Source organism: Triplophysa rosa, linkage group LG22, assembly GCF_024868665.1.
Source record: "Triplophysa rosa linkage group LG22, Trosa_1v2, whole genome shotgun sequence".
Taxonomy (NCBI): domain Eukaryota; kingdom Metazoa; phylum Chordata; class Actinopteri; order Cypriniformes; family Nemacheilidae; genus Triplophysa; species Triplophysa rosa.
In genome coordinates, this window is record NC_079911.1 from 15,583,776 (window position 1) to 15,610,857 (window position 27,082).

The following is a 27,082-nucleotide window of genomic DNA, read 5'->3' on the forward strand; positions in this document are numbered from 1 at the left end:
CCCAACTGATGCACACAAATATGGCAATAGCATTTTAAAAGCACAATCTCCAGTCTTAGGCAATTTTCTTGATCCAGGGTGTGCAGGCATTTATCAGTCGATTGACAGCGTTTCATAAGCATCATATAGCATCAAATCTAAAATATCTAATATTATATCTATATAATAAATCTATATAATAAATCTAATATTAGTTGTAAATATATTCTTATGAAATGAACAATATTAAAATTCTGAAATTTATGTCTACAAACATTTCTACTAAATTCTTTGGCATTGTCTTTTCAACATTAGTGAAGTCTTATAGTTTTATTTATAGTTATGAATGAGCCAATATTGCATACTTGTTTATTATTGAGCAGTCTTGTATACCTACTGTATACCACTAAAAAATAATAGTTCTGCCAATGAATCCAGACTATACTGAAACTATGTCAGTTTTACTGGGCAGAGTTTAAAATGTAGAGGATTTTCATCTTTTATCCACACAATAGCTTCTGACACTATGCCAATTTAAAGCATAAATATAATGGGATTTTCTTGCGTCTATGATTTAAAAGTATAAATTATGTCCCCAAATAGAGTCGTCACTGAATTTCCACCAGAGAATGTGCTTCATTGTCACAACTTATCAAAATAATAAAACAAAACATTCCTTCAAATCCCATGAAGAATCCAAAACTTTTAAAAGGTCTCTTGAGAAGCATGATGGCAGCATGTACTGTCCATTATTTCTTCAGTTTTCACTGTCCACTTCATCAGACCTATTGCTTGATAGCCACAGCAGGCCCAAAGTTTAATGTCACACAAATTGTCTTTAGTGATAACTGTCGGCTTATCTTGGACTATTTATTACAGTGAATGATCAGAAAGCCTTTTACATAATCAAGAGTAGATACAACAGTATATGATGTTGAAGAGAAGATACGCAACAGGAAAGAGGATTCTGGAGTATGAGTCAATCATGTAACTGTTGCTCATGATGAATCTGATGTTGCTGCGGACTGATCTTTTCTTCCAGAGTCTGGTGCCCTCAGTGGGCGGCGGATCAGCAGAGGAAGCTGTGGGCGGAATCGTCCGTGTCGTGCTGGGCGTGGCCTCAAGATCAGGGAAAGGTGAAACATCAATATCATCGTGAAAACAGCCGTCGTATGCCATAGCTTGGGTTGCATCGTAGGAAACTGGGAGCTTGTGCAGAAAGCAGAAATAAACATCTTTTAGATGAGTAGAAAACTATATTTAATATAATGAATTTCTGAGTGAAAAAACATTTAGCAAAATTAAAGGGATGCTTCACCCAAAAAGCAAAATTCTGTCATCATTTACTCACCCTCAGATTATTCCAAAACTGTATAAACTTCCTGCTGAACACACAGGAAGATATCTGGAAGATTGTCAAATCTATCCCCCCCATTTACTCCCATAGTATTTATTTTCCCTACTATGGCAGTAAATGGTGGATGAGAGATCTGACATTCTTCCAAATTAAGCAAAACATAGACATTTATAGCCTACAGGTTTGGAACAATCTAAAGGTGAGTGAATCACGACGTAATTTTCATTTTTGGGTGAAGTATCCCTTTAACAAATAAGTAGGTAGAGACATGTTTTTTTATAAACAATTAATTGGGTTGTTGTGGATGTTCTGTACCACCGGGGATTCATGTGGTCAGATGGGAGGGGTCAGTTATTTGTAAGTAAAAATATAAAACGTTCAGCCTTTTGAGAAAATTTGATATATCAACATTTATATTGAGCCATTCATGGCGTAAACAGCAAAAGGAAAATAACTGTTAGGCGGATGTTGCAGAAATTATGAATAGGCTACCTTAACATTTATAAATGCAATGATGCCTTACAGCCATAAGGGGGCGACATCTTCCTTAAAAGTGACTGTTCGGCGTGGTCATTACTGGAGGAAATAATTCTCATTATTTACTATGATCACATCTGCATTTACATGACGCACGATGTCATTGCCTGACCTTTGCGTTCTTAAGTTTCTTCATCTCCTCCACCGTGGTGAAGTAGTTTACGGCAGCGTATTCAATGACTGACAGGAAAACGAAGAGGAAACTGGCCCAAAGGTAAATGTCCACCGCTTTGACATAAGACACCTGAGGCATGGATGCTGAAACACCCGTTATTATTGTAGACATGGTCAACACAGTCGTGATTCCTGTAATATTGTTACAAGAGTGAAACAGGGACAAGAAAGAAACAGACGTGACATGTGTTAAGAGGATGTTTCAACCAGGATTTACACTTACATACGCAGTTTGCGTAACAGCGGTCAAATGAAATAGATAGCCTAGCATTTATTACGTGACTGCTGTATTTTCCTTTTTCCTGCGTATTAGCAAAAATGTTTGTTTCTGTAGTATAATGCTCTTTTATTACTTTTTGTTGTCTTATACATTTTTCAAATCCAGATCCATTGGTAATGAAACCCATAAATGAAAATGGCAGTAATAGGCCTATCAGTAAACATTTAAAACATATACAGTAAAGCTATGGGCTTGGCTCTGATCTAAAATTACTGAAGCCCATTTTTGGCTTGCCTGATTTAACTTTTTTTTACTAGTAGGCCTATGTATATTGCCACATAGAAACACTCAAGAAGCCACCACCGTGGGGGACTTCTTCATTTTGCTCATAAACCGCAGCATTATGACTTAACTTTAGCCTTTATTTGTAACAGAGGTGTGAAAATTGATCGCCTTGGGTCTGAAGGTATTTCAGTCATTCCATTCTTTCTAAACTGGTTTATGCTTGTTTTTAGAGAGGGTTATATAACCACAATAGTGAGCCAAGTTCCCTGTTACAAGCTTACCCAGACCATTACATAAAAAAATTGTTTAAAAGCAGTTTTATAAAAAACTTAAAACTCTTGATTTTGGCCAAATAATATATTTTGCCTTTTAAAATTAGACATACTGATACATCTGCCCTGCAAAGGCAAAAGAACTTAACTCGCTAGTGTGTGGAACTTGAAATATTTTTGTTATTTTTCTTCTGGGCTTTTCGAAGTTACTGTTAAGACAACCCATTATTGACTCAACATACTAATCCACATGATAAAGGAGGTCTCGAATGTCCCAAAAATATCAATAACTCATTTTCGACCAAAAACAAAGTTGCAGCCTTTTCTGCCTTCGTAGCGCAGTATTGATAAAACACCTTAAAACAAACCAAATTTATAAATGTAAAATAAACACTAAATGTTGCAACACTGACACTTCTGGTCATTGACAGAGATTATCTCACTCCATTTATACTCCGAATGGGTTTACCCAGAGAGACTCGAGCCGGTACAGCTCTCCTGTCGATCCAAAAAGAAACCCAGGAGAGCATGACCATAAGCATTGTGGGAAAGTACGTCTGCAGCATGAAGAAGAAAATGTGTCTCCTGAGGATGAAGTTTATGTACAGCCTGTTATACCAGCCTGAAGGAGAAAGCACAAAGATTTTGGCAAAACTGTGTAAGCTATTAAGAGTCTTAATGTATTTTTTTCTTGTTTTGGGCATAAATCCAACAACAACAAAATTATACTTAAAACAAAAATTAAGATTTTTTTGCAGCGAGGAAATGGTGCCATTGATATTTAAAGTAATTATGTAGATAATTATTTAAAATGATATATTAAAATTGATTAATAATATCATTCATCAGATGATTTATATCAAAATAATTTTTTAGCATCATGAAGGAAATGATGCGCACATACCGGTGCTGCTGTAGAAGGCTAGCCCGTAGGAAGGGTGGAATTCTAAAACAAAAAACTGCGAGAGAGCAATCTCGTCAGTCCTTAATGAATCGTTCCCATTCTTCCAATAGAGCATGAGGTCGTTCTCATTGTACGCGTCTTCAAGTGAGTAAGAAAAAATGAGGGAAGGGGAGGTATAAGCCAGCAAACTCTCTTTGAAGATACATGGGCGGCACACTTCAGAGGAAAGAACACAGAGCATATAAAGCTAGCTCCATCATCTCACCTCTGAAGCTGAGGTCCATGCAAATCTAATCTAATTCTATATTTGGATATTTTGACAGGTGCACTGTGTGAAGTGCTCAGACTTATGATTTTCTTTAACATTGTTTATGGTACTGTACTTTTCCGTGATACACACACACACACTCATACGGATGTTATACTCACAACTCTCCAGCTCTAGAGAACAGTTCTGTGTGTCTAAAGGAAACCTGCTGAAGTCCATCGAACAAAGAGCCGTCACTGTGATTCTGCAAATCACATTTTACACTTCTGTATCACACTTTAAAACAAAGTGCTTATGGGTCAATGACATATAAGGATTCATGCCAATGTTAAAATACAAATAAATAATCATATCTATTGCACTTATTCAAACATTAAGAATGTGGTGTACACATAAATGCAGATTAAAAAGTTAAAGGGGTCATATGGCGCGAATACGTGTTTTTCTGTGTCTTTGGTGTGTTTTAAGTAGGCATGTGCCGGTATCAAATTTCCATGCTGCGATTAATTGATTAAGGTTTCGTCGCGGTAAACGGTATTATCGCAGTATTCAATTCTATGAGAAATGCAGGTTGAAAATATAAACCAACTTAAGTGTTTTCCTCTTGATAACAACTTTATTTTAAATAATAAAGAGAACCTCAAACATTTAAATACAAATAAATATAAATAAAACAACACACAGTAATGATGTATAAAGTGAGTTTATTCAAACAGAATAAAGTGCAAACTGCAAAAGAACAACTTTTGTTAACTGCTTTTAAATATACTTATGTCTGTACAACGCTAGTACTACAATTCATATTATTATTATTATTATTGTTTGAATAACAAGCCAAGCCAGTGTGTTAACTATTATAGCAAGCTAAACATTTATAAACAGCAAATTCACTCGCACTTTGTGACAGTGTATGACTTTATTGCGTTCCATCAACGTATAATTAAAATAATTATTCTGCCACACTGTCAAATTTCATTACTCGGCTTACTTTTAACCCAAAATATTTCCAATCCTCAGACTTCACCCTTTTAGAAGGGGGATAAATCGTCGGCAGCGTTCCTCCTTCCGCCATGCTTCCTCTCCGTGTGGTACTGTTTACATCAAAGTGCGCATGCGTCTTTTGCTCAGCAGCGCACACACACACACGCATAGGCATCTCCACATGGGGAATGGGATTGTTTAGATCAGAATGTGCATTCCTACGCAGCATACACGCAGCGTACTTTTATCCGGTTGATGAAAAATGAACAAATACACGTTCTAAAAATCAAAATGCTGATCTGTATATTTTCGCGTATTTGAAAGTGCCCGCGATAACAACATCGCGCGAATCCATTACCGCGGGTAATCGCATTACCGAATATTGGCACATGTCTAGTTATAAGTTGCCCATGCATGTGTTAGACACGTAAAATTGCAAAAATTAAAGTGTGGGAACAAAAGATGTATTCTATCTAAAAGCGAATGCTCACCCAGACCTGCCTGAAACGCCTCGTGTAACCACACCCCCACAAATCTACGTCAGTTCGTGGTATGATTTGACTAAGACCGCCCAAATGTATATGCAAGTAAGGTGGGCGTACCTGTCAGTACAATTGCTTTGGAACCTGATGTTCCAAATATGGTAAGAGGCGTTACATTTCCGTCACACGCTTGCAGTATTCGACCAATCACTACGCACTGGTTAACTGGCCAATCATAGCACACCTCGCTTTTCAGAGCGATGAGCTTTGTAAAAAAAAATGTGTGTTTCAGAGAGGCGGGGTAAAGAGGAGATACAAACATGCACGGTATGTGGAAAATACAGCATTTTTGAACCTTAAATAGTGTATTCCATTACATCTAAAACCAGCGATAATATTAGTTTTAGCCGTGTCATATGACCCCTTTAAATTAAGTGATTTTAGTGTTTTTAATCTATGAATTGGCCATTGCCTTAAGAAATGTCATGTGGTGCGACCTTGGTTTATCTCAAAATTAATTAATTTCCTCGACATTTTTAACACTTTTTTCACATTTTTAGTATTTCAAGTATTTAGAAACAACGTAATTGCATTTCTTTGAGTTTTGGTTATGAATCTGTCATGGTTCTGCCTCTTCTTGTCATGCCTTTCTTGGTCTTGTGGCAGAAGTTTTTTTATGTATATGTATACCATTCACATAAGCATGCTGTATCATAGATTCACATTTCAGCCACAAAAATTATATATCTTATTTTTAAAGAGTAAGTAGCATATGATTTTTAAGGTCCTACTTTGGTTTATGGAGTGTCTAACAACAAGTTTATGTACATAGAAGGTGTAAAACACTATTATGTCGTAATAATAGGCAGTTATTCTCTCAAATGATTCGTTCCGCGATTCATCCGTCTAGTCCCCTCCTGTCCGCTAGCCTAGTGTCATGTGATTGGTCAGATGGTGTAGTCTGTTGTGATTGGTCAAACGCGTTCATCATGTGTCGCAAATGGAACGCCTACCATCATTACTGGATTACGGTTTACAGGCGGTTGGATGTCATATATATTATATGTGTAGATAGAGATGGCGGGGATTTTACCTTACCAGTTTGAGCCCGAGTCTGACGAAGAAGCATCCGAAGACGCTAATCCACAAGAAACTCCACCACGACTGCAGCAGGATGTTTCTCAGTGGCAAGTGACAACACTTTGTCATCAAAACTTCCAGTGTGACAACATGCATGTTGTGCTTTTGCTCATCAATGAAATAAAATATTATTTTTACTTAAAATACTGTTAATACGTTAGTAATAATATTATTTCGTCTTAACTGTGCGTTGTCATGGTACATAGAGCATTTCAGAAAGTTTCACATATCCTGCAGTGAACGCGCCAAGATTATTGAAGCAATTTTCGGTGAAATGACGCGCGCACAGTAAAACCCTGGGGTTATACTCCTTTGGTATTGTTTGAAAAGTGAATTGTATCCATTGTTCCCTCAGAAGTTCTTCCTTTGGTAGTTGAAATAAGACGGACTTAGTTTCACAACGTAGAACACAGGTTCTAGACATGATACACACGCATCACGAATGAGCGACAGTGTTTTGGGGGAGGAGACTAGTGAAGTTTTCGTGGCAGCAAAACGTAGGCGGGGACTATGTCTAGTGACGTAGATACGCGGCGGTTAGAGACTCGGACTAGCTCATGTCTTGTTTGCATGATTCAGAGTCGACTCCCATTTTTACAAGCCAATAACTTTGTTATTTATTCACCTTCGGACTTACAACTTGGCAGACAGCTTCAAACACGGCAACATAACACTGCATGAAATGTAATTTTCATGATCTCATGCTACTTACTCTTTAATTCAATACAACGGTTGATATTATTGGTCGCACTCGCACCACATTACAAGTGGTTGTTATACGTCATTGACCCTTATATAAGCATATAAACAATGCAAATAAATTACAAGTAATTTTGCATTAAACTAATTCTGTGCATGAAGCTCAGACACAAGCCTACACTTGCAGGTTGTCTTGGCATTTCTTAAAAGAAATTTCTGGTCAACAGTGTGACTACTTTAAAGAAAACCACCCCTCATCTGTCAGTTAACGTAAACATGGAATTTGTCAGAGGTATCTAAAGGAATGGTTAATCTAACAATGAAAAACAAATTGCTGTCATTCAGGTCATTCCAAACACTTATGACTTTTTCTCTGTGAAAAAATGATTAAATATCTTGAAGAATCTGTACAATGACAGTTCATAGCGAATGGCTGTTGATCTCCAAAATAATACTTCAGTCCAAATTGTGAAATTGTTTAACTTGTGTATTGAGAAAAGCAGATCAAAAGAATGAGTTGTTCATGAATCGGATTGATCCTGTTCCACTCACAGATCTAGACACAGTAATTCTTAAGTTAACAACTGGAAAAAATCTGTGAAAAATGACTTCATTGTTTGAACCTTATTGTGCATTATCACATTGCAAAATAAAGCAAGTCATACAGGATACAGGTTTGAAACAACGTTAAGAAATGACAGAAATTCCTTTAAGCATGTCATGACAAATCCTAAAAATGTTTACTTCAAAGCAAACATGCAATAATTTCTATTGTGAATTCTTAAAACACACAGAAATGCTTTAGGGACACTGCAAGAGTTTCACAGCCCTTCTGGTTTTACGAAAATGGTTCTTGCGGTACCTGACACTGTAAAGAATGTTTCCATCTGGATAGACTCTAAGCATGATGTTTTCCATAGTTGTGTCATGAATGAAAGAACGCTTGGAGTGAACGAAGAACACGTCTGGCACCCAGATCTTTTTCACCAGCCGAGCGTCAAACGTTCGACTTTTGTTGCTGCTGGAGGGGAACGCCAGTCTGTCATCCTGCCAGTAATGTCTGAGGTACAAGGTCATCGTGAAGTCCTGTATACACATAAAAGACCTTTTACTAGAATGTGAAAAGTCAGCATGTCCCTATTTTTGACGTGTTCACAAGATATATACACCATAGGATTTCGTCCAGCATTTGGGCACTGCACTTCTGTGTTTTGACCTTTGGCCTCTGCTTCGGTTGTGAACTCAATCTGTTTAAATTCTTGAGGATTTACAGTAAGCTTGATGTATGCTGACAGGGCAAAGGTTAAAAGTGATTAATAAAAGAGCAGATTCCTACCATATTGACCTCAGAAATACTGTCGATACTCTCCACCTGTACATCGATGCCCACCGGAATAGCCGAGCCTGAGTCAAAAACAGTGACACAAACAAGAAATAGTTAGAATTGACTCATAAAAGAAAATCAGAAGTGATTTCATTAAAATCTCAGTTATTTTTTCCAAGATGCAGAATTGAGAGAAAATGGGTCTAATTCATGAAACTTCGTAAATATGAGTGATTTGCACGTAAAATGTACCTTCCCGAAAACTCTCCTCCGGTTTTACAAATACTTCGTAAACGTCAGATTTGATAGTAAAAAGGTGTGAAATGAAATGAATTCCAATCATTCGTAAATAAGGCGTGCATGCACGCTCATTCATAATCCCCGCCTATGATTTGCAAATAACATTTCTAGGAAATAGGAATGCTGTGGAATCCTCTGGGTTCCATTCTCAGGTTTGGCATATTATATTGCATAAATGCATAAAAGACTAATGGGCAGAGGTGGACAAAGTACACAACTTCCTTACTTGAGTTAAAGTACAGATACTACTGGTCAAATATTACTCCACTACAAGTAAAAGTTGTAAAGACAGATTCTTACTTAAGTAAAAGTACAGAAGTACGTGCTTTTAAAAGTACTCAAGTATTAAAAGTATAATTTCCTTTATGTCAGTTGTGCATTGTTTTATTGTCGTATACCTTATGCCTCTGAAGCAACCTACTGAATACACGGAGTAGCTCACAGTATCAGTTGTATTAAAGGAGTAGTTCACTTCAAAATTTGCCCCCATTGACTTTCCATAGTCATTTTTATTCCTACTATGGAAAGTCAATGGGGGCAAATTTTGCAGTGAGCAACTCCTTTAAGAGCTTTATAGGTTTAGCACATATATGTTTAGTTTAGATATAATCCTGTATGATCATTTAGCCTAATTATCCTCATTAGCCCCCTAGGCCTATATGTATTTATGAGCAGTGTTCTTTTATTTTGTATATTCCCTTTACCAGTTTTAGCAGCAATTTTAGAGTAATGTGTCTAATACATGCACGGGCAATTTATAACACACAAAGACACAGAAAAACACGTATTCGCGCCATATGACCCTTTAAAGAGTAAAAAATGAAAGAAAGACGGGGCAAAAGAACTCGTGAAATATCATTATGCATCAAAACACATTGTCATCAGTTTGTCTAAAAGAAAACAATGTTTGAATTTTTTACACACCATTTACACGTGGTAGGGAGCAGGTCTAAAAAAACGAACATTTTGAAAATACGCAAATTTTTATGAATCCGAAATTCACGTCAGAACGACTTTACGAACGATTTACACAAAAATGTAACTGCACTGAATGATGTTCCTCAGGACTCATTAATTGGCCGAATGTTTCAGTCACATTCCTTTTATATACAAATCTGAGCAAAGTAACGCCACAAAAACCACGTGATACCTGCCGTCCCTCCTCAGTAATGTCAACTGTGTTTATCGACTGTCAAATCTGTTTGCGTCTGAGGGCTAACAAACCACCTCTTAGTAAGAGCCATCTACAGAAGTTATGATCCAATTGAATGAGTAAATATTTGCGAGAGAACGAGAGCATGCAATTTGCATTGTCATAACAGAAGGACGCGGGACAGAGTGCTGTTTAAATATCAGAGTTGTATATGGAGGGATGCTCCGCTCTGTCCAATATCACATTCTGGAGATCCAAGACAGCTAAAACACTTTAAACAAACACTTGTTCTGAGTAATACAGAAACATCAGCTTTAAATGATAGTTCAGCCAAAAATGGCAATTCTGTCATGATTTACTCACCCTCTTGTCATTTCAAACCTGTATGACTTTCTTTCTTCTGCAGAAGACGTATAGAAGTACAATGGTATTACTCTCTTAAATAATAATTGTGGTGAACAACATTACTTGAAAAGCATTTTTAAACTATTTCTGATTTTGATGAATACACTATATCATGCAAGATTCAGGCACATTCGAAAGGCATTCTCTGAGACCGGCTGAGGTTATAATCCAGATTACTATGTATAAAAACACAGCTGTCCTCGGTGTATTGTCTGCTTGGCACCACAATCTGGGTCAGAGTAGTTTTATATTTATTTGATTTGAACGCATTGCATATGACACTCTAACCTACATTTTTTAAAGATCTCAGCCCAGAATCACATTCTCTCACCGTGACTCTCAAATCTTCCGGTTTTAAATTCATTCAGTGTAACAAAGGCAGAACATAGTGCTTAACCCTGTTCTGTGGGTCATCTCTGAATGGACATGTACTGTCAAATAACAGCAGCAAGCATGGATGATATCTTTGTCCGCACAGCATGTTTCATACATTGAATGCAGCTTAAAATGCATGAGAGAACAAACAGTTATCAGGGGAGAATATAGTTGTGTATTTAATGATCTATAACATTTTTGTTAACATAATTGTTCAGATAGCGTTTATGCCAGTTTGCTGTTGCTAAAATAAAATTGATGGTTAAATCTGTTGTCAAAGTATGATACTTTTAGACAAAATGGTCCCATATGTCCCAATTCTCTCTCTCTTTGCTTTCTCCAGTTGTATTCGTGACAATGCTGTCAGGCCCTGTCTCTGTGCCAACTGTCCTCCATTCCCAGTCAGACATGTATTATCTCATTCAAACCAAATCGAATAACACATAATTTTCAATACACTGTGTAAATGCAATAGGAAAAACGACCAAATTAGGACAAAAAGAATTTGAACACTTTCTGGCGGTCACATGTAGCAGAATGTGTCAATAGGTGTTATTAACTACATGCCATTGCTCTGACACCTGTCTGAACGTGAAGGGAAACTGAATTTATGTAACTAAAACTGGACAGGCTAAAGTAATTGTAAAAAAAATGGTCCGAAAAGTGAAGCTGGTTTTGTGACAAGAGCTCATCATTTGTTTACAGAAGCAACTTCATTTGATATTTTGCTATACAATGCAATTACAATTCAAACAATTTTAATTGCAGTTTAAGTGTTCAAATATATTTTCCGTCCACTGTATAATCAAAATCATAATAGAAAAACATACACCGCATGGACCGCATAGAAATTCCTAAGATGCTTTTGAAAAGTCAAGATCCTCACCTCCAAAACCAGGTCTCATAGCGAAGTCATGATCCTCAATACGCAGGAGCTGCTCGGATTTAATCAGTAGAGATTTGGTACTGTCAGACCTTTTCATTTTAAAGTCTATTCGGCTGTTTAAAAGACAAAATGTAAGAAGTTTATCTGATGTCTATGGTTTATGCAGTTACAGTGAGGGAAATAAGTATTTGATCCCCTGCTGATTTTGTAAGTTTGCCTACTTACAAACAAATGAAGGGTCTATAATTTTTATGGTGGGTTTATTTTAACTGATAGACACAGAATATTAAAAAAAATTCAGGGGAAAAAATGTTATATAAAGGTTATAAATTGATTTGCATTTCAGTCAGTGAAATAAGTATTTGATCCCCTACCAACTAGCAAGAATTCTGGCTCCACAGATTGGTTATGTGCCTATATGGGACCACAGATTAGTCCTGTCACTTTAAGAAAGTACTCATAAATCAGCTTGTTATGTATATAAAAGATGCCTGCCAACAGAATCTGTATCTTCCAGTTCAACCTCTCCAACACCATGGTCCAGACCAAATAGGTTTTAAAGGATGTCAGAGAAAAGATTAAAGACCTGCACAAACCTTGAATAGGCAAAAAACAGAAGCTTGGTGAGAAGGAGACAACTGTTGGTGTGATTATTTGGAAATAGAAGATATACAAAATAACTATCAAATGCCCTTGTTCTGGAGCTCCCTGCAATATTTCCCCAATGGGGTAAAGATGATCATGAGAAATGTTAAAGATCAGCCCAGAACTACACGGAAGAAGCCTGTTAATGATTTCAAGACAGCTGGGAACACAGTTAGCAAGCAAAACATTGGTAACACATTGGTAACACGCTATGCCACAGTAGACTGAAATCCTGAAGCACCCGCAAGGTCCTCCTGCCCAAGAAGGCCCGCCTGGCTCGTCTTAAGTTTGACAATGAACATAAAAATGATTCAGAAAAGGCTTTGGCGAAAGTGCTGGCACTGCTGTGAGACCAAAATGGACTCCTGTGTTTGGAGGGAGAGAAATGCTGACTATGAGCCCAAGAACATCATGTCTACAGAGAAGCACAGTGTTGGAAACATTCTGCTTTAGGGCTTTTTCTCTGCTACAGGTATACAGGATGACTTCACCGCATTGAGGGGCTGAGGGACGGGCCCATGTACCGTAAAATCTTGGACGAGAACCTCCTCCCCTTAACTAGGTCACTGAAGATGGGTCATGGATGAGCCTTTAACATGACAAAGACGCAAAACATATTGCCAAGACAACCAAATAGTGGCTTAAGGAGAAGCACATTAAATGTCCTAGCCAGTCTCTAGACCCTAGTCCTATAGAACCTCTGTGAAGGAGGCTAAAACTCCAATTTGCTGAGCGACAGCCAAGAAACCTTAAAGATTGACAGAGGAGTGGACTAAATGTATCCGGACACATGTGCAAACCTGGTGACTAACTATCAGAAATGTCTGACCTCTGTGCTTGCCAACAAGGGTATCTCCACAAAGTACAAAGTTATGTTTTGCTTGGGGATCAAATACTTATTTCACTGACTGAAATGCAAATCAATTTATTACCTTTATATAACATTTTTTTCCCCTGATTTTTTTTAATATTCTGTGTCTATCAGTTAAAATAAACCCACCATAAAAATTATAGACCCTTCATTTGTTTGTAAGTAGGCAAACTTACAAAATCAGCAGGGGATCAAATACTTATTTCCCTCACTGTACATAAACATGAATTCACAGAAATGTACATTACATGGCAGACAGACATCTTTATTATATTCACACTCATAGTACATTGGCCTCAAAGCAAATATTGTTTTAACACAAAAATACTAATGTTTATAATATTGCTTGGTGCAGTGACATTGGCTTCATAATATGAAGAGTTTGTTTGCACTCCATTTTTATACATTTTCAAAAATTGTTTTTATTGTGATTTCTAAGTAATATTATTCAAATTGCAGTTGGGTTGTTTTGATTAACAAAAAATACAGCTAACTAACACAATAAAACACAATAAAAACATGATTTTTGAAACATTTTAAAAACTAAATTTTTGCAAATAAATTCTTCATATAACTGTTTAGAATATTGTGTGGTGCAATCATTTGCTTTGTTCACATTTGGATGTATTCCAAACGTATTCTCTTCAGGATAATGGACAGTTTCCGAAAATACTGAAAATCCCATATTTGTTGACTAATCTGATTATCGACATTCGTACTTTGGGCAGGAGAACCCAAGCTTTTGAAATTTTACCAGTACTCTTTTCCACCACAATGGAAAAAAACAAAGAAAACTTAACTTTAAGTGGCACTATTTCCTGAAAATGAACCACCTCCAAATTAGCACAAAAAGACTAAATTACTACCCTGCGTTTTGTTTTGTTTTGTTTTGTTTTGTAGCTCACCTACCCTCCTCAAACATGAGCTGTAATTACAGACTTTCTTTGCCCACCATTAATTCTACCCTCAACCACACTCAACTCACCCCAGACATAACAGCATTTCAGCTGCACGCATCAAACAGGCACGAAACAACAGCTACAGAAGATACGGCTGTTTAAACACACTTGACGTGGAGATTTAACAGATTATATACAAAGCAAAATTCAAACAACAAGAGCATTTTGCTAATGCATCTTGCTTGAAATGAAGCATCTAAAGTCTGCTGTAGGTCTGGCATTATATCAAAACCGTGAAAACTAGTTCAAATGAGAAAACTGCTCACAGATCAGCTAAAAATATTGACCAATGATGACATGCCAGATCTTAACATCAAGTTACAAACTCAGCATCACATATGGATTAGGCCTTATGAGAGACAGTATGCAGGACCAATATATTAATTTTTGCATTTTAAGATCTACTAAAACCGCAGACAAAATAACAGTGAGCTCAGGTGTCCTCACCCCCCATGCTTGTGTCGTGTATTTTCCCCCAGGTAGACGTCCTTATTCCTGCGGTGGTTTGGAGTGTTGGTTCCTTTAAGCAAGGTCACGGGCCACAGCCAGGCCAGGCACATTAGCCTCACTGCCGGGACAACCAAGTTCATGGCCGAGGCCTGAGCTCTGTGGTCTAACAAAGCGAGAAATAAAGAGATGCTCCCCTGTCACAGAGCCGTTCCGGAAGACCCTACCCAGCATCCCTTCCACCTGGCGGTGTTTCTCATTTCCTTTGGTTTCCCGACGGCCCTTAGATCCACACAGCTGGAATATTTACATTACACGATCCCGTCATTTATGATCCCAGCATCACGACTCGTGACTTCAGTCTCCACTGGTGCGCTCGTGTGCGTACGGACGGCTGTCTGTGATTCCCACAGTTCACCCCACCCTGCCTAAAGCCTGTCTGTTCTTCTGACATGGTGTTTTCCCTCTCCCTCTCCTCTCTCTGATTAAAACCAAATATCAATTTGTGTCTATAATGACAAAAGAATGACGTTAATTCCCCCGTAATCTCTTTTTACGTGCAGGTGCTGAAATCTTTCAGTAACCTATTAACTCCAGGGCGAAGGGGGGATTGTTTTGCAACTACAGTACTATCACCTGCTTGGTTGAAAATAGCTGAACGCTTTCTTTTTCAAGAAAAGATTTTTACTTTAAGATCTCTGTGAGAGACAATCGTGTAGTACATAAACTTGACAAATATGTCTGTGAACCTTAAGAAATGTGCACTTCTGAGCCCAGCATTTCTGCCTCTTGAATAGAATATTGATGTCATTGTGCTTATCAACATAGACCAAATATCTCTAGTCATAAAACATGTATCTACAGTAAAAGCATCAATCACTATACAGTATATTGTCTGTGTTTCTAGGTCTTACATCTGCTGTACAGTAAATGCCTGTTATCCCGCTATTAGGTCTTTATCAGGCTGAACATATCTAAACTTACTGTTTATGTCGCATCATAGAGGATTAAAGTTATGAGATGATAAAGAGATGATTGGGAGATAAAAATGTGGAGTAGAGGAAGACTAGAAAGAGATGGGAGAGAAATGCTTACGCTGCAAAAATGAAGAATTTTCGTCTTGTTTTCCAGTAAAAAATAAATTAAGATTTTTTAGTAAAAAATGACCTAAGATATTATGTCTGGTTTTCTGAAAAAATCTAAATTAAGCAAGTTGCTTGAAATAAGCACATGCGTAAGAAAAAATTAAGTTGAGAAAATTAAAAAAAAGGTCCAACTTAATTTCAAGCAGATATTTATTTATTTTATTTGTTTTCTCAGAAATGAGACTTGATAGGTTATTTTTGAACTTTTGAAGAAAAGTAATATTTTTATATAATTGATATACTGTCATTTGTTAAAACAAATTGCAGTCATTCTCTGAACCAGTTCAGATTCTTTTCCAACTCCGAAGAGAGAAATAAGATAAGAGTTCACGTGAGAATAAACACGAGTGACGCAGAGTCCAAGGAATACAGTGGCCCACAATCAATAATAAAATTGCAGTCACCAGTAACAGTAATCCCAGTCCAGTAACATGATGCTTTAATCCAGGATTAGTGTGTGATTGAGGGCAAAGAAGGGTGGTACCATCTAAGGGTGACGTGCACGTGGCTCACAGTGTAGGCTATCTGGAGGACGGTGCTTTTTTACACTGATGATCATCCTTCACGATTCGCATCATTAATTATTATAAGAAGGATATAAAAAGCTGTTTTTCAATCACAGTGAAAGGGAAATTGTGTAGTTAAAGCAACACAGTTACTTGTGGCCAGATGATGTTTGACTGCAGTGTGAATCCATATCGTTGTTGATGTCACTACCCCTGATGCCCCTAGTGGGAAAGTAACTTGGCTTTTACAGTATGTCAATTATCCAAAACTGTTGAATTTAAATATCTACTATCTTTGCAAACTACTTCGAACAATGTGCACATTTTATGCTAAATTAATAATGTCATTATTAATATAGAACATATAAAAATAATAGTAAGCCTGACTTTGATATTCTGAAAAATATAAAATGAATGCAATAAAGTCCAAAACATAAGCAAAAGCTTGGCCAACCTGATAAATTTAATAGTTTTTAGCCTGGTTAGAGCTTAATTAGCAAAAGTCATAATCATTTTTTTCTGTTATTGAAATTGTCTTTCCCTGTCACTGTAAAACATTTTTTAACAGATTTTCACATATAATGTAAAAAAACGCTGTAATTTTATGGTTTTTCACATATTTTTGAAATACGGTGAAAAAGTGTTAAGGACTCTAGATTTACAAGAAAACATGTAATTTTACCTGCTGTAATATTTTACAGGAGACGGGTATCTATTGAATTGTGTGCACTGTTCTGCCCCCGGGGGCATCATATAACGCCACACCTAATCATCTCTGTCGTGATCTCAGTCTTGTCGTGACCTTCTTGTCTGGTGTGTGTGTTTGTTTTGTTTTGTCAATCTCTTGTGGAATCGTTTTGGCGGTTCTCCACGTGTTTTGTGTCTACATTATTAGCCCTGTCCCCGTGTCTCCCCTTCAGGCTTTCCTCTCACCGGGTTTCCATCACCTCATCACCTACACTCCTGTTGCTCATCTCTAATTAGCAGTCCCCCCTGGTTCCTTATTATTATTCACCTGTTGTTCATTCCCCGTTGATTAGGTCCCCTCTATTTAAGCCCTCTTGTTTTCTTGTCTTTTGTCAGACCGTTGCGTGTGTAATGCCAGCACTGACTGCCACAGTCTTGTTCAGGTTTTGTGTCATAGTCTTATTATCTCTTAGTCGTGTTTATTTGTTTTTTGTTGCTCCAGTGTTTTGTTGCTCTTGGCTACTCTCTTCTCCCCTGTACCTCCTCAGTTTCTCTGGCGTCTCGGACCTCCGCTCTCTTCACCTCCCGGCATCGCCTCACAAGGGATCACCACAGACATCCGGATTCTGCCAGCGGGTCGAGACCCCTCCCCGCCGAGCCTCCGTTAAAGTCAAGGTTGCCACTGTTTGGATTCTATTTCTGTTCTTACCGTGAGTGCCGCTGGGTCGAGTCATCTCCCCACGGGCTCACGAGGTACCTGTGGCTGGACCGGTGGACGTTTGTGTGTTCAAATAAACCCTTTTTTCCCGCATTTGAGTCTCCGAATTTCTTATTCCTACTGAGTCATGACACATCTCATGTCAGCTCTAGCCCAAGGGCACTAGATCCAATCAGACAAAATTAAAGCCATTTCTAAAATCAGTATATATTTAAACCTGCATTTTAGGTGTCACCTGTCTTGTTCTGCAAGCTTACACACCCTCTGATGTCAAATAGAAAAGACTGTGCGAATGTCCCTCAGAAAAAAAACTTTAATAACGCGCAACTGGGCCACAGCCATCCGTGTGCCGTTTCAGGAAGGAAACACGTATACGAATCATTTCGACTCATCAGGGTTAATGCAATTCATTACTAAAAGCTGAAAGTTGCCACATCTACCAAGGACGTTGCCAGGAAAATGACCTCACCTCTAAATTCAGCAAGCACTCAGCAAAGAGCAAGTAGTGGCGAAAAGAAAAGTGGCGGATCGGCTGTCTTGAAGCGATATAGAAAGGTTATCTTAAAGTTGTGTAGTGGGTATAGGCAGGAAAAGGCTGCTGTTTCGTGACTCACTTCATGATCTATAAAAGAGGCGTGGAAACCTGTCTACCGACTCTCTCTCTCCTTTGCTCTCTTTTTCACACACACACTGTCATTCATACCCCACAGGCACACAGCAGTCAATACCCAGAAGACACCTTAGGAACAAAACCCGTCCGTCTTTTTTTTCCGCCTTTCATGGAAGAGTAACTTTTTCACCATTATTAAACAGCAGAGAAGAGGATCAGGGTTCGATTACACCCTCACAGAAGCTCTTTGATGCTTCTCAGCACTGTTTTTCTGTCTATCTTATTCTTTAGTTTCACGCCGCTCTCTCCTTGCTTTACCACACTGCTTTGAGAGAGAATGTCAAAGGTGTGTTATGGCGTTTATATTCTCTTATGGATGCTTTCCCTGGTGGAGTGTAAGATTCCAGGTAAGCAAAACGTTTATATTCTTACATTTTAAAACAACCTTTTCTCTTTGTTTGTATGTCAATGATTGTGGGTGCACATTAATATCCCAATAGATCAACATCAATTGCAAAAGTTTGCATGTCACAGCAACTAAACTAAAACGATGCCAGGCAAGATTGTTCAGTGAAAAATGAATGTTGACAGGCACAGACACATGTTCTAGTTACACTTAAATATCTTTTCCTAGAGAGGTCTTTCCAGTTCTGCAAAGCAGACTAGACAAATATGAATGCATTTCAGCATTACACACCATGTTTACTTTCCTGCTTGATTTTATAGGTTCAAAATTACATTAAAGAGCGTAGAAGGCTAACTTCAACAAGATACACAACTGTCTTAGCATTTTAAAGTATATACATTATTATACACAAGGACTGTATTAAACCAAGTTTATACACTTGGTAACCAGAAAGTTTCTTATCATTATAAACATCGCATATAATGTCTTCATCATTTGAAAGCCTTACCTGCTTTGAGATTTTGTTAATGCAGTGATATTCACACAGTTTGACATTTGGCATATGCATTTTTGAGCTCCTCCTTACATATCTGTGGGGAAACTGTGCTATCAAAAGACTGAAGTAGCTGAGCATGTCTGCTGCGACTCATTGTGGGCACGAATGTGCCAGACTTTCACTGTCATTGTGATGAGTCAGGATCACGGCAGCCACTACTCTAAAATATCACATGTACTGTATCAAGTTAAGATGGAATCATTCACCAGATTAAACACACTCATGCACATCAAAGATGGTCTCAGACGGTGACAAAACCACAAGCCATCATCTGTGCAGTACCGCTTCAATCTTGAATTTGCTGTTTGGCACGATCTCAGCCTCGAAATGCATGCAGAGTGCCAGTGTCAAAACAAAAAGGTCAGCCCCCATGCTGCACTTTTCCGCCACTCTATTTATTTAGTATATTTATAGCCAAACAATCTTCTGGAGAGGATATTTTGAGTCAGATCGGGTGAGCGTGTTGAACGCTAAACAATCAAAGTCATAAGTGATCATTACTGATAAATGGCCTCTTACGGTGAAATTGGATGGTTTGTTATGGGTGCACACACAAATGTTATCACCCACAGTAAAGTGTTGTCAGCGAATAGGGACAGCAGAATGCAGTTTTTCTTAGAAGAGAAGTGGTGTAATGTATTATGAAGGAATACACGTATGTACTATACACATACGCCCACTCGGTGTGTGGTTTGAAAACCAGAGGTGGCTGGAATTATAAGCATTTCTCATCAGCAATGCATTTCAGAAGTTTTAAAGGTTTGAGTGACATTTTTATGCCATATTATTATTATTATTATTATTATTATTAAAAAATATATATATTTATATCATATTAAAATAGAAAGTTTGCTTTTGGATACAATGCATAAATGTCATTACATTAGTTAACTTTGGCAAATATCAAACCACATTGAAAGTGGGACTTTTAAAAGATGCATAAAGCAAAACATTTCAATATATAGAGGAAACCAACTTCATTCAATACACACATCTAATAAAAATAACATTTATGCATTCAGAAATGATATTTGTTTGTTAGTTTTGTTCACATCTTAAGCTTGAACTTTTTGGCTACATTATGTTAAGTAAATGTTTAAGTCATAAATTAAAGATCTATAAAAATTAGGGGTGGGCAGACTGATCCTGAAGTATCGATCCTAACATAAAAATATCGATACTAATGTGTTTTTACTACTGATTTTATTTATTTATTAATGTAGCTAATAATTGTATAATATAGAAAACCTTTTTCCTATACACCTAGTTTTGCACACGTTGCTCCTTCCTGCGCTGCTGTGTTTTGTTGTCCGCCATCACGTGACTCAAGCAGAGCAAAGTCCGTTTGGACTTTATTGCAAAATTTAAAGAAGGGTTTTCACCAGTGTGCTGTTTTTGTAAAGATAAGTCTGAATCAATTGTACATTTAGTTTTCAGTTGCTCTTATATTAAAATGTTTTGGTTTAGGATCTCTTTGTTGATTTTTAAGACGTTTTATAAGTTTATTAATATAACTGACAAAATGGTCTTGTTTTTGGATTGTGATAATGGTTCTTTGGAAATAGATAATATTCTTAAAATTCTTATTCTACTTGGAAAATACCATATACAGTACATAAAGCAAAGTTTTTGTCAATTGTACCAAATGGGAGATTGTTTTCCACAGATATAAAGATTTTTTATGATTCTTTAATATTATTGCGAAACAATAGCAAAGCTGTTAAGACATCTCGGCTACTGGAAAAAATTCTTAATATTTTAGATGTTTACTGATGTGTTTTTTTTTTGGTTTTGTTTTGGTTATTTGCATTGTACAATTTTGTACTATTACATATTGTAATTTACCCTATTGATGAATAAAAAAAACAGAAGTGTTTACGGAAGTCGTGCCACTCGGCGGCCATGTTTGCAACGCCTCTGGGCAGCCATTTACGTCACACACGTAAGTCCACAGGCCTATCTACTTGAATGGGGGAAGGTAGATATTTCAAAAATTGCTGGCAAAAAGCACAACTAAACAGCATATGTCTGATCAATAGTTAAACATGTACCATAACTTTGGTTTGCTAAGCTTAAATTGCGTTAAAAATCACCCTTTTCGAGGTCGCCTCATCTACTGCGCCTGCGCACAGGCTGTCATTCCTCCCCATTCATCGTAACGGCAGTGGCGCATCTTGTTAATATTAATATCTTTGAGCAGAGGAGAAAGAAGGAGTATCGTGTGGAGTTATTTCACTGCCGTGAATAAAACACTGCGATGTATGGCAGTAGGGCTTTGGGGGTAAAAAGAGTTAATTGAGAGTTAAAGTAGGCTACTTTATTATTTAAGCACTTAATTTACTTTGTTTTTCAAACAATTGTGTGCACTTTGTTCATAAATTCACTTAAAAAAAGTGTAATGAAAGGGAAACATGTTCATTTGTTCTATTAGTGTGTCTAAATATAACACTGAACAAAAATGGAAAAGTTTTAAAATCTTTGTTCTTCAGTAATAATTTTGTGCACTTTGATTTTTTTAAAGCTAGAGAAGTAGTACTGGGATAGGGAGAAATTGTTTTGTTATATATTGTTTTTCTGTCCTGTCAATCTGTTATTATTACTATTTTCCAATAATAATTTAGTGCAAAGTTCATGTTTGCAAATTCTATAACAGTAATAAATAAATATATTAATTTGGTTTAAAATATGTCCTGTGTTTTAACATGCACATGATTAATTAGCCTACAGGCACATTAAGAGCACAAATCACAAAATATTTTAGTGGTCATGAAAATGTATTCAGATTTAGCATATTAATGATGGATTCATCTGATCAATCATGACATTTCATCTACAGGAAAGTAAATGTAAGTTCAAGTGAATGCTTCTAAAAGTAAAAGGTATTGGTATCGGTATCGATATCGGCAATACTGGCCCTGCATTTACTTGGTATCGGATCGATACCAAATTTTACAGTATCGCCCACCACTAATAAAAATCATCAATCAAATCATTCAGTTTTTCAAGCAGTATCTCAAAGCCTTTTTGCTCACTTGCAGAAGTTCGATTGACCTGCATCTTCTCTGAGAGCTGCACGCTGCCCTGCTCTTTCACGCCCACTGACGCTCTTGTGAGCATTCAGTGGTACCACCAGGAGTCGCTCATATTTAGTTTACAACAGGGAGGAGAGCAGCTCAGCAACGGCAACACGTGGTTGCAGGTCGAACACATCTCCCATGGCAACGCGACGCTGTTTCTGAAACGCGTGGTCGTGAAGAATAAAGGACGATACAAATGTGTGGTCAACAATGCGTCTCAGACGTATGTTGTAGCAGCAGTGGAAGGTTTGTTTCTCTATAATGCATTTTTTAACGTTTACCTTTGTGGTTTTAAATGGCCGATGTTCACAGACGGCGAAGATGCCCGCATGTTTAAAAGTACCACGAGAGCGATTCGAAAGCATACGTAGCCGTTTGCTCTTGAATCCATCTTACGGTATTTTGATGTCATAAATCTGCAGAGAGCTGCGTAAAGTCAAGTAAACCAATTATTTTTCCATTTAAAAGGAAAACTTTAAGAAATTAATAACATGTTTGGCTTTACCCCCCTACCACACAGACCTTCCGATTTTTTTGTGGTACCAAAAAGCTTAGTAGTTTAGCGTGCCGTGTAGCGGTTCCGATCCCCTCGTGTTCTGTCATTTAAAAGGAAAACTACGGTGGCCGCTAGGTGTCACAGCGCTGCAACGGAAGAAAACACATGCAAATAGAAAAAACGCCAGCAAATTCAGAAAGCATCTTCATCAGTTTGCCCTGCAAATACTTGCAACACAAACAAACAAAGAAACACACTGCAAATTCTTGCTAATGCTAACATCTTGGCTTCAGTGGAATGCAGAAAAGGAGTCCAGATGCTAGTTTTTAAATGGATATCAATGGGTTTCCTTAGTCCTTTGGATATTAATATTTGAACAATTAAGCAAAAGCTGCCTATAATTTTACTTGACTGTCCCTGTGAATAACTTAAGCTAACATAATGTAAGCACAGCCTTTAACTTATACTTTGTTAAATTGTTCAATATTATGGATAGTGTAATGACGCGTGTCCCAGCCAGGTGCATCAGTTTTTGTTCCCCGGAAACACTTCCGTTGTCGTCTGTGCTACATGCAACGTTTCTGTATTTGTTTGTGTTACGAGAACTTGCAGCTCGTTTCTGTGTTTATTTGTGTTGCGAGTATTTTCAGGGCATGTGTCACCGAAGATGCTTTCTGAATTTGCTTTTGTTTTTTTCTATTTGCATGTTTTCATCCGTTCCGTTATTTTCTTTCTTTAAAGGTAGGATAATATGCTATGTCATGCACTCTGACTTCTTTACACTGTTGAACGTGCAGGCTTCTCATGCTTAACATGGTCAACTTGTTAAAAAACGAGTTGGATTTATGACGTAGTATTCCCGTGCTTGATACACTCCCCCAGCACGCCAACTTGTTTTGGAAAGTTTTTTAAAAGTCTGGATCCCTGTTTCGTAACAGGGATCCTATTCCTTTTTATTGGGCAATTCTCCCGAAAAAAGCACGGCAAGGTGAAAGAAAGATCCCGCCCAACCGACGAGCGTGATCCGCTTACCATCAAGATTGTCTTCGCTGCGTCAAGATTGGCTGCGCTGTGGGTCTGCAGCTGCAGCTTGTTCGCGGCATTTCAGTGATGGATGTTATATAAACGGCGGATAAAACACTGGATTTGGAGATTGTTTAAAACTGATAGATGGCGTGGTCCCAGTACTAAAATATGCCGGACATGAACTGCACGTAGTAAGTCAAACAAAGTCTAATGTTGGTTCTTTGTTTGCAATCGGCGTGTACGTGCATAATGTAAAAAACACGAAGGGATAAATGCGATGATGTGTGTTGTGTGCTCGTGCTGTAGTTCCGTCCCACTGCCTGCCTCCAGCAGCTCGTGTTTTTCCGGAAATAGTCGTACAGCTGTATCTCTCTTTTATAAATTTGATCAAACTAAATACTCTTCGAAGATACGATGTATGCAATACTACTGTATAGGCACTCAAGATTAATATGAGATTGGCCGAAACTGAGTGTGTTACCCTATCTTTTACTTGTTTCAGCTCCCATCAGAATGATCTCCATTGACACACACCCCTCTGGAGTAATTCAGTGCTCTACCAAAGACGTCTACCCACCGCCAGAAGTACATTGGACCGCAGAACCCAGTTTACCTTCAACTGCCCTGCAGCCGGTCACCCGTATGTTTTCTGATGGGATGGGTCTCTTCACTGTTGAGAGCATTGTAAAACAGAATAATAACAGCTTTGATCATATGTTTGTTTGTAATATCACCTCCAAGTATGGCACACAAATGTGGACGGCCTCTTTACAGCTACAAGGTAAGAAGATTTGTTTTGCTGATTTAAAAAGCGAAAAAACACCCCAAAAGGGAAATGGCTTAATAAAAATATTTCTATTTTTCGTTTTTTTCATCACAGAAATGACTGGCTCTGAAGGGCAAAACCTGGTAATTCCATGTAAAGCTCCCAAGAACCTTCAGTTCTCCACACTTGTCTGGACTTTCACAAACGCAAACAAAACCACAGATGTCCTTAAGTATGATAGCCGGAACCATAAAACCACCAGCTTCCAAGATTATGCAGAAATAAAGGACGAGCGCGCATTTAAAGGGGATGGATCCCTTACCCTGGAGAACTCTGTAGATTCGGATCATTCTGGAATCTATACATGTGTATTCTCAGGGGAAACGACAAGACATCTTATAGAGACTAGTGTCGATATTAGACTTTCCAGGCAGAAGAAAGGTATCCATTGATCCATAAACTCATCCATTAATTCACCTGTTGGACAAACTGACTTTATGCTTTGCAATTTGACAGCAATAAACATTTTCTTTTGTTCTGTCTCTTTGCAGAGTCTGTCACATATAATCTGTGGATGTTGGGGATTGTTGTAGGCTTACTGGCTCTTCTTGCAGTAATTTTACTAATAAAGAAATACAGAGGTAAGCCATTAATAATTCATGTACTTACTGGAATCATTTAACAATAATACTTGAATTCATAATAATATATTGCTATATTGTAGGTTGTGTATAGCTTTAGTCTATATAAATGTTTCATGATGTTTCTGTTTGCAGCTAAATCAAAAAGGAGTCAAGAAAGAGCTCAGGGGGATGAGGAGATGCAAAGCATGAACACAGGTGTGTTTCAATTCTGAATAGGAAATCTCACTCATATTGCATATCAATATTAAATACTTAGAGAACGCAATAAAAGTTGTTATTTTTAAGGCCTTAATAGTTTAACTGAACAGTTTGACATTTTGTGAAAACCTGCATTTCAACTTACAGCCAAAACATCAGAAGAACCTAAGGCAGAAAACAAACTTATGTCACAACCTTCAGGTAGTCGCAACTGACCATGGCGAGAGGAGAGAAGAATGTTGCGAGTGGAAGACCAAAGATTTGTTTAACAATATCACAGTATTTCTATGCACTCTGAGTATTTGTCATGGGATAACCAGAAAAATGTTTAGATGTGACTAAACATTTCACATATTTTAATGGTGCCTTAATTTCTTCATTATTTTATTCTATAAATGAAAATGATTTAAAAAGTTATTTATTATTATTAAAATTTGTATTTTTAATACTTCCATTTTAATGTATTTAGCGATGATATACCGTAATTATTGTTATACTGTGTACTAAAATAACCCCGAGACAATCACGTCAGTTTTTATTGAGCTTCAAATTCACGGTGTTCTTTTTGCCTGTTGTTTTATTCTCTGGTTAATTGCACTTGTTAACATGGCCCAAACCAGTTCTGGTCACTATATGTCCACTCATGCACCAGCTGGTTAATGATTGACCGCTTTAATTGATATGTCCACAAGGGTCTTTCTCACACACACACTCAGAACACATGCACATACACGGGAGGTGAGAGAGAGAGAGAGAGAGGTTTTGGTGTCTTGGTAAAGTGAACTGCAAATGTGGCATAGTGTGTCCGTGATGGAAGTGCTACATCTATATGCTGCTTTTGTGCTTCTTAAGAGCTGTGCGTCTGGTATACTCATTACTAAAGGTAAGGACTTATATATACATAACACATACTCACTTTTGATACTTTTAAGTGTGACACAATGTTATCTTCTAACCAAAGAAAGGGGGGGAAATCCTCTCTTGTGGGAAAATTTGCACATGCTGTTCAACATTTAAGTTGTAGAAATTTTGGCATGCAAAATTTGCTCATGCAAGGTGTTATTTAACCAGAAAAAGACTAAATGTATGTCTGTTGCGAATTATTTAAATAATGTTATATTATTATTAATAAAAAACAAGATATTTTTTAGATTTAATGATGATTGTGGGTATCATACATATAAGTGTCTATTAATTATGCCATATTATTTGTGGTTAAAGTGGTGTAACTTTCTGGTTGTTAAGCTGTATGCTCAGTGCATGAATCAAAGCAGCACTTGTAGGAAACTCCATTAGTCTAAGTTGAATGACCCTGGTTAAAGAGAACAATAGGATTCTGTGATTCATTCATCCTTGTCTGAAGCCTATAGGGGAATATTCTAACACCTTCATTGTGGGTAAACCAGCCGTTGAAAAGAACAGGTTCATGAGGAAATATTTATTTGCAATTTCATACTTTGGTTTTGTCTGACATTCAGCCAATGCAAAACACATCATTTAGACAATAAGCTCTGTTCAGGAAATACATCTAAAGGTATTGTTCACCCCAAAATGAAAATTCTGTCATCATTGTTTCACCCTTGT

General features: G+C 37.4%; 2 protein-coding genes across 2 annotated transcripts; one reads left to right on the plus strand and one right to left on the minus strand.

The window, feature by feature from the left end:
• Nucleotides 1–71: 71 nt before the first annotated feature.
• On the minus strand, nt 72–19,445 carry gabrr3a (gamma-aminobutyric acid type A receptor subunit rho3a). The gene is made up of 9 exons (XM_057320885.1): nt 19,244–19,445; nt 11,742–11,854; nt 8,635–8,702; nt 8,161–8,384; nt 4,158–4,240; nt 3,729–3,866; nt 3,294–3,446; nt 1,986–2,179; nt 72–1,188 (listed from the first exon to the last, which is right to left on the minus strand). Exons 1-9 carry the CDS (start codon nt 19,288–19,290, stop codon nt 886–888), a joined length of 1,323 nt encoding a protein of 440 aa, XP_057176868.1. The 5' UTR covers nt 19,291–19,445; the 3' UTR covers nt 72–885.
• On the plus strand, nt 18,420–26,655 carry hhla2a.1 (HERV-H LTR-associating 2a, tandem duplicate 1). Its single transcript, XM_057320887.1, has 7 exons — nt 18,420–18,736; nt 22,330–22,614; nt 24,393–24,671; nt 24,771–25,097; nt 25,208–25,297; nt 25,433–25,495; nt 25,646–26,655. Exons 1-7 carry the CDS (start codon nt 18,667–18,669, stop codon nt 25,711–25,713), a joined length of 1,182 nt encoding a protein of 393 aa, XP_057176870.1. The 5' UTR covers nt 18,420–18,666; the 3' UTR covers nt 25,714–26,655.
• The last annotated feature ends 427 nt before the right edge of the window (nt 26,656–27,082 follow it).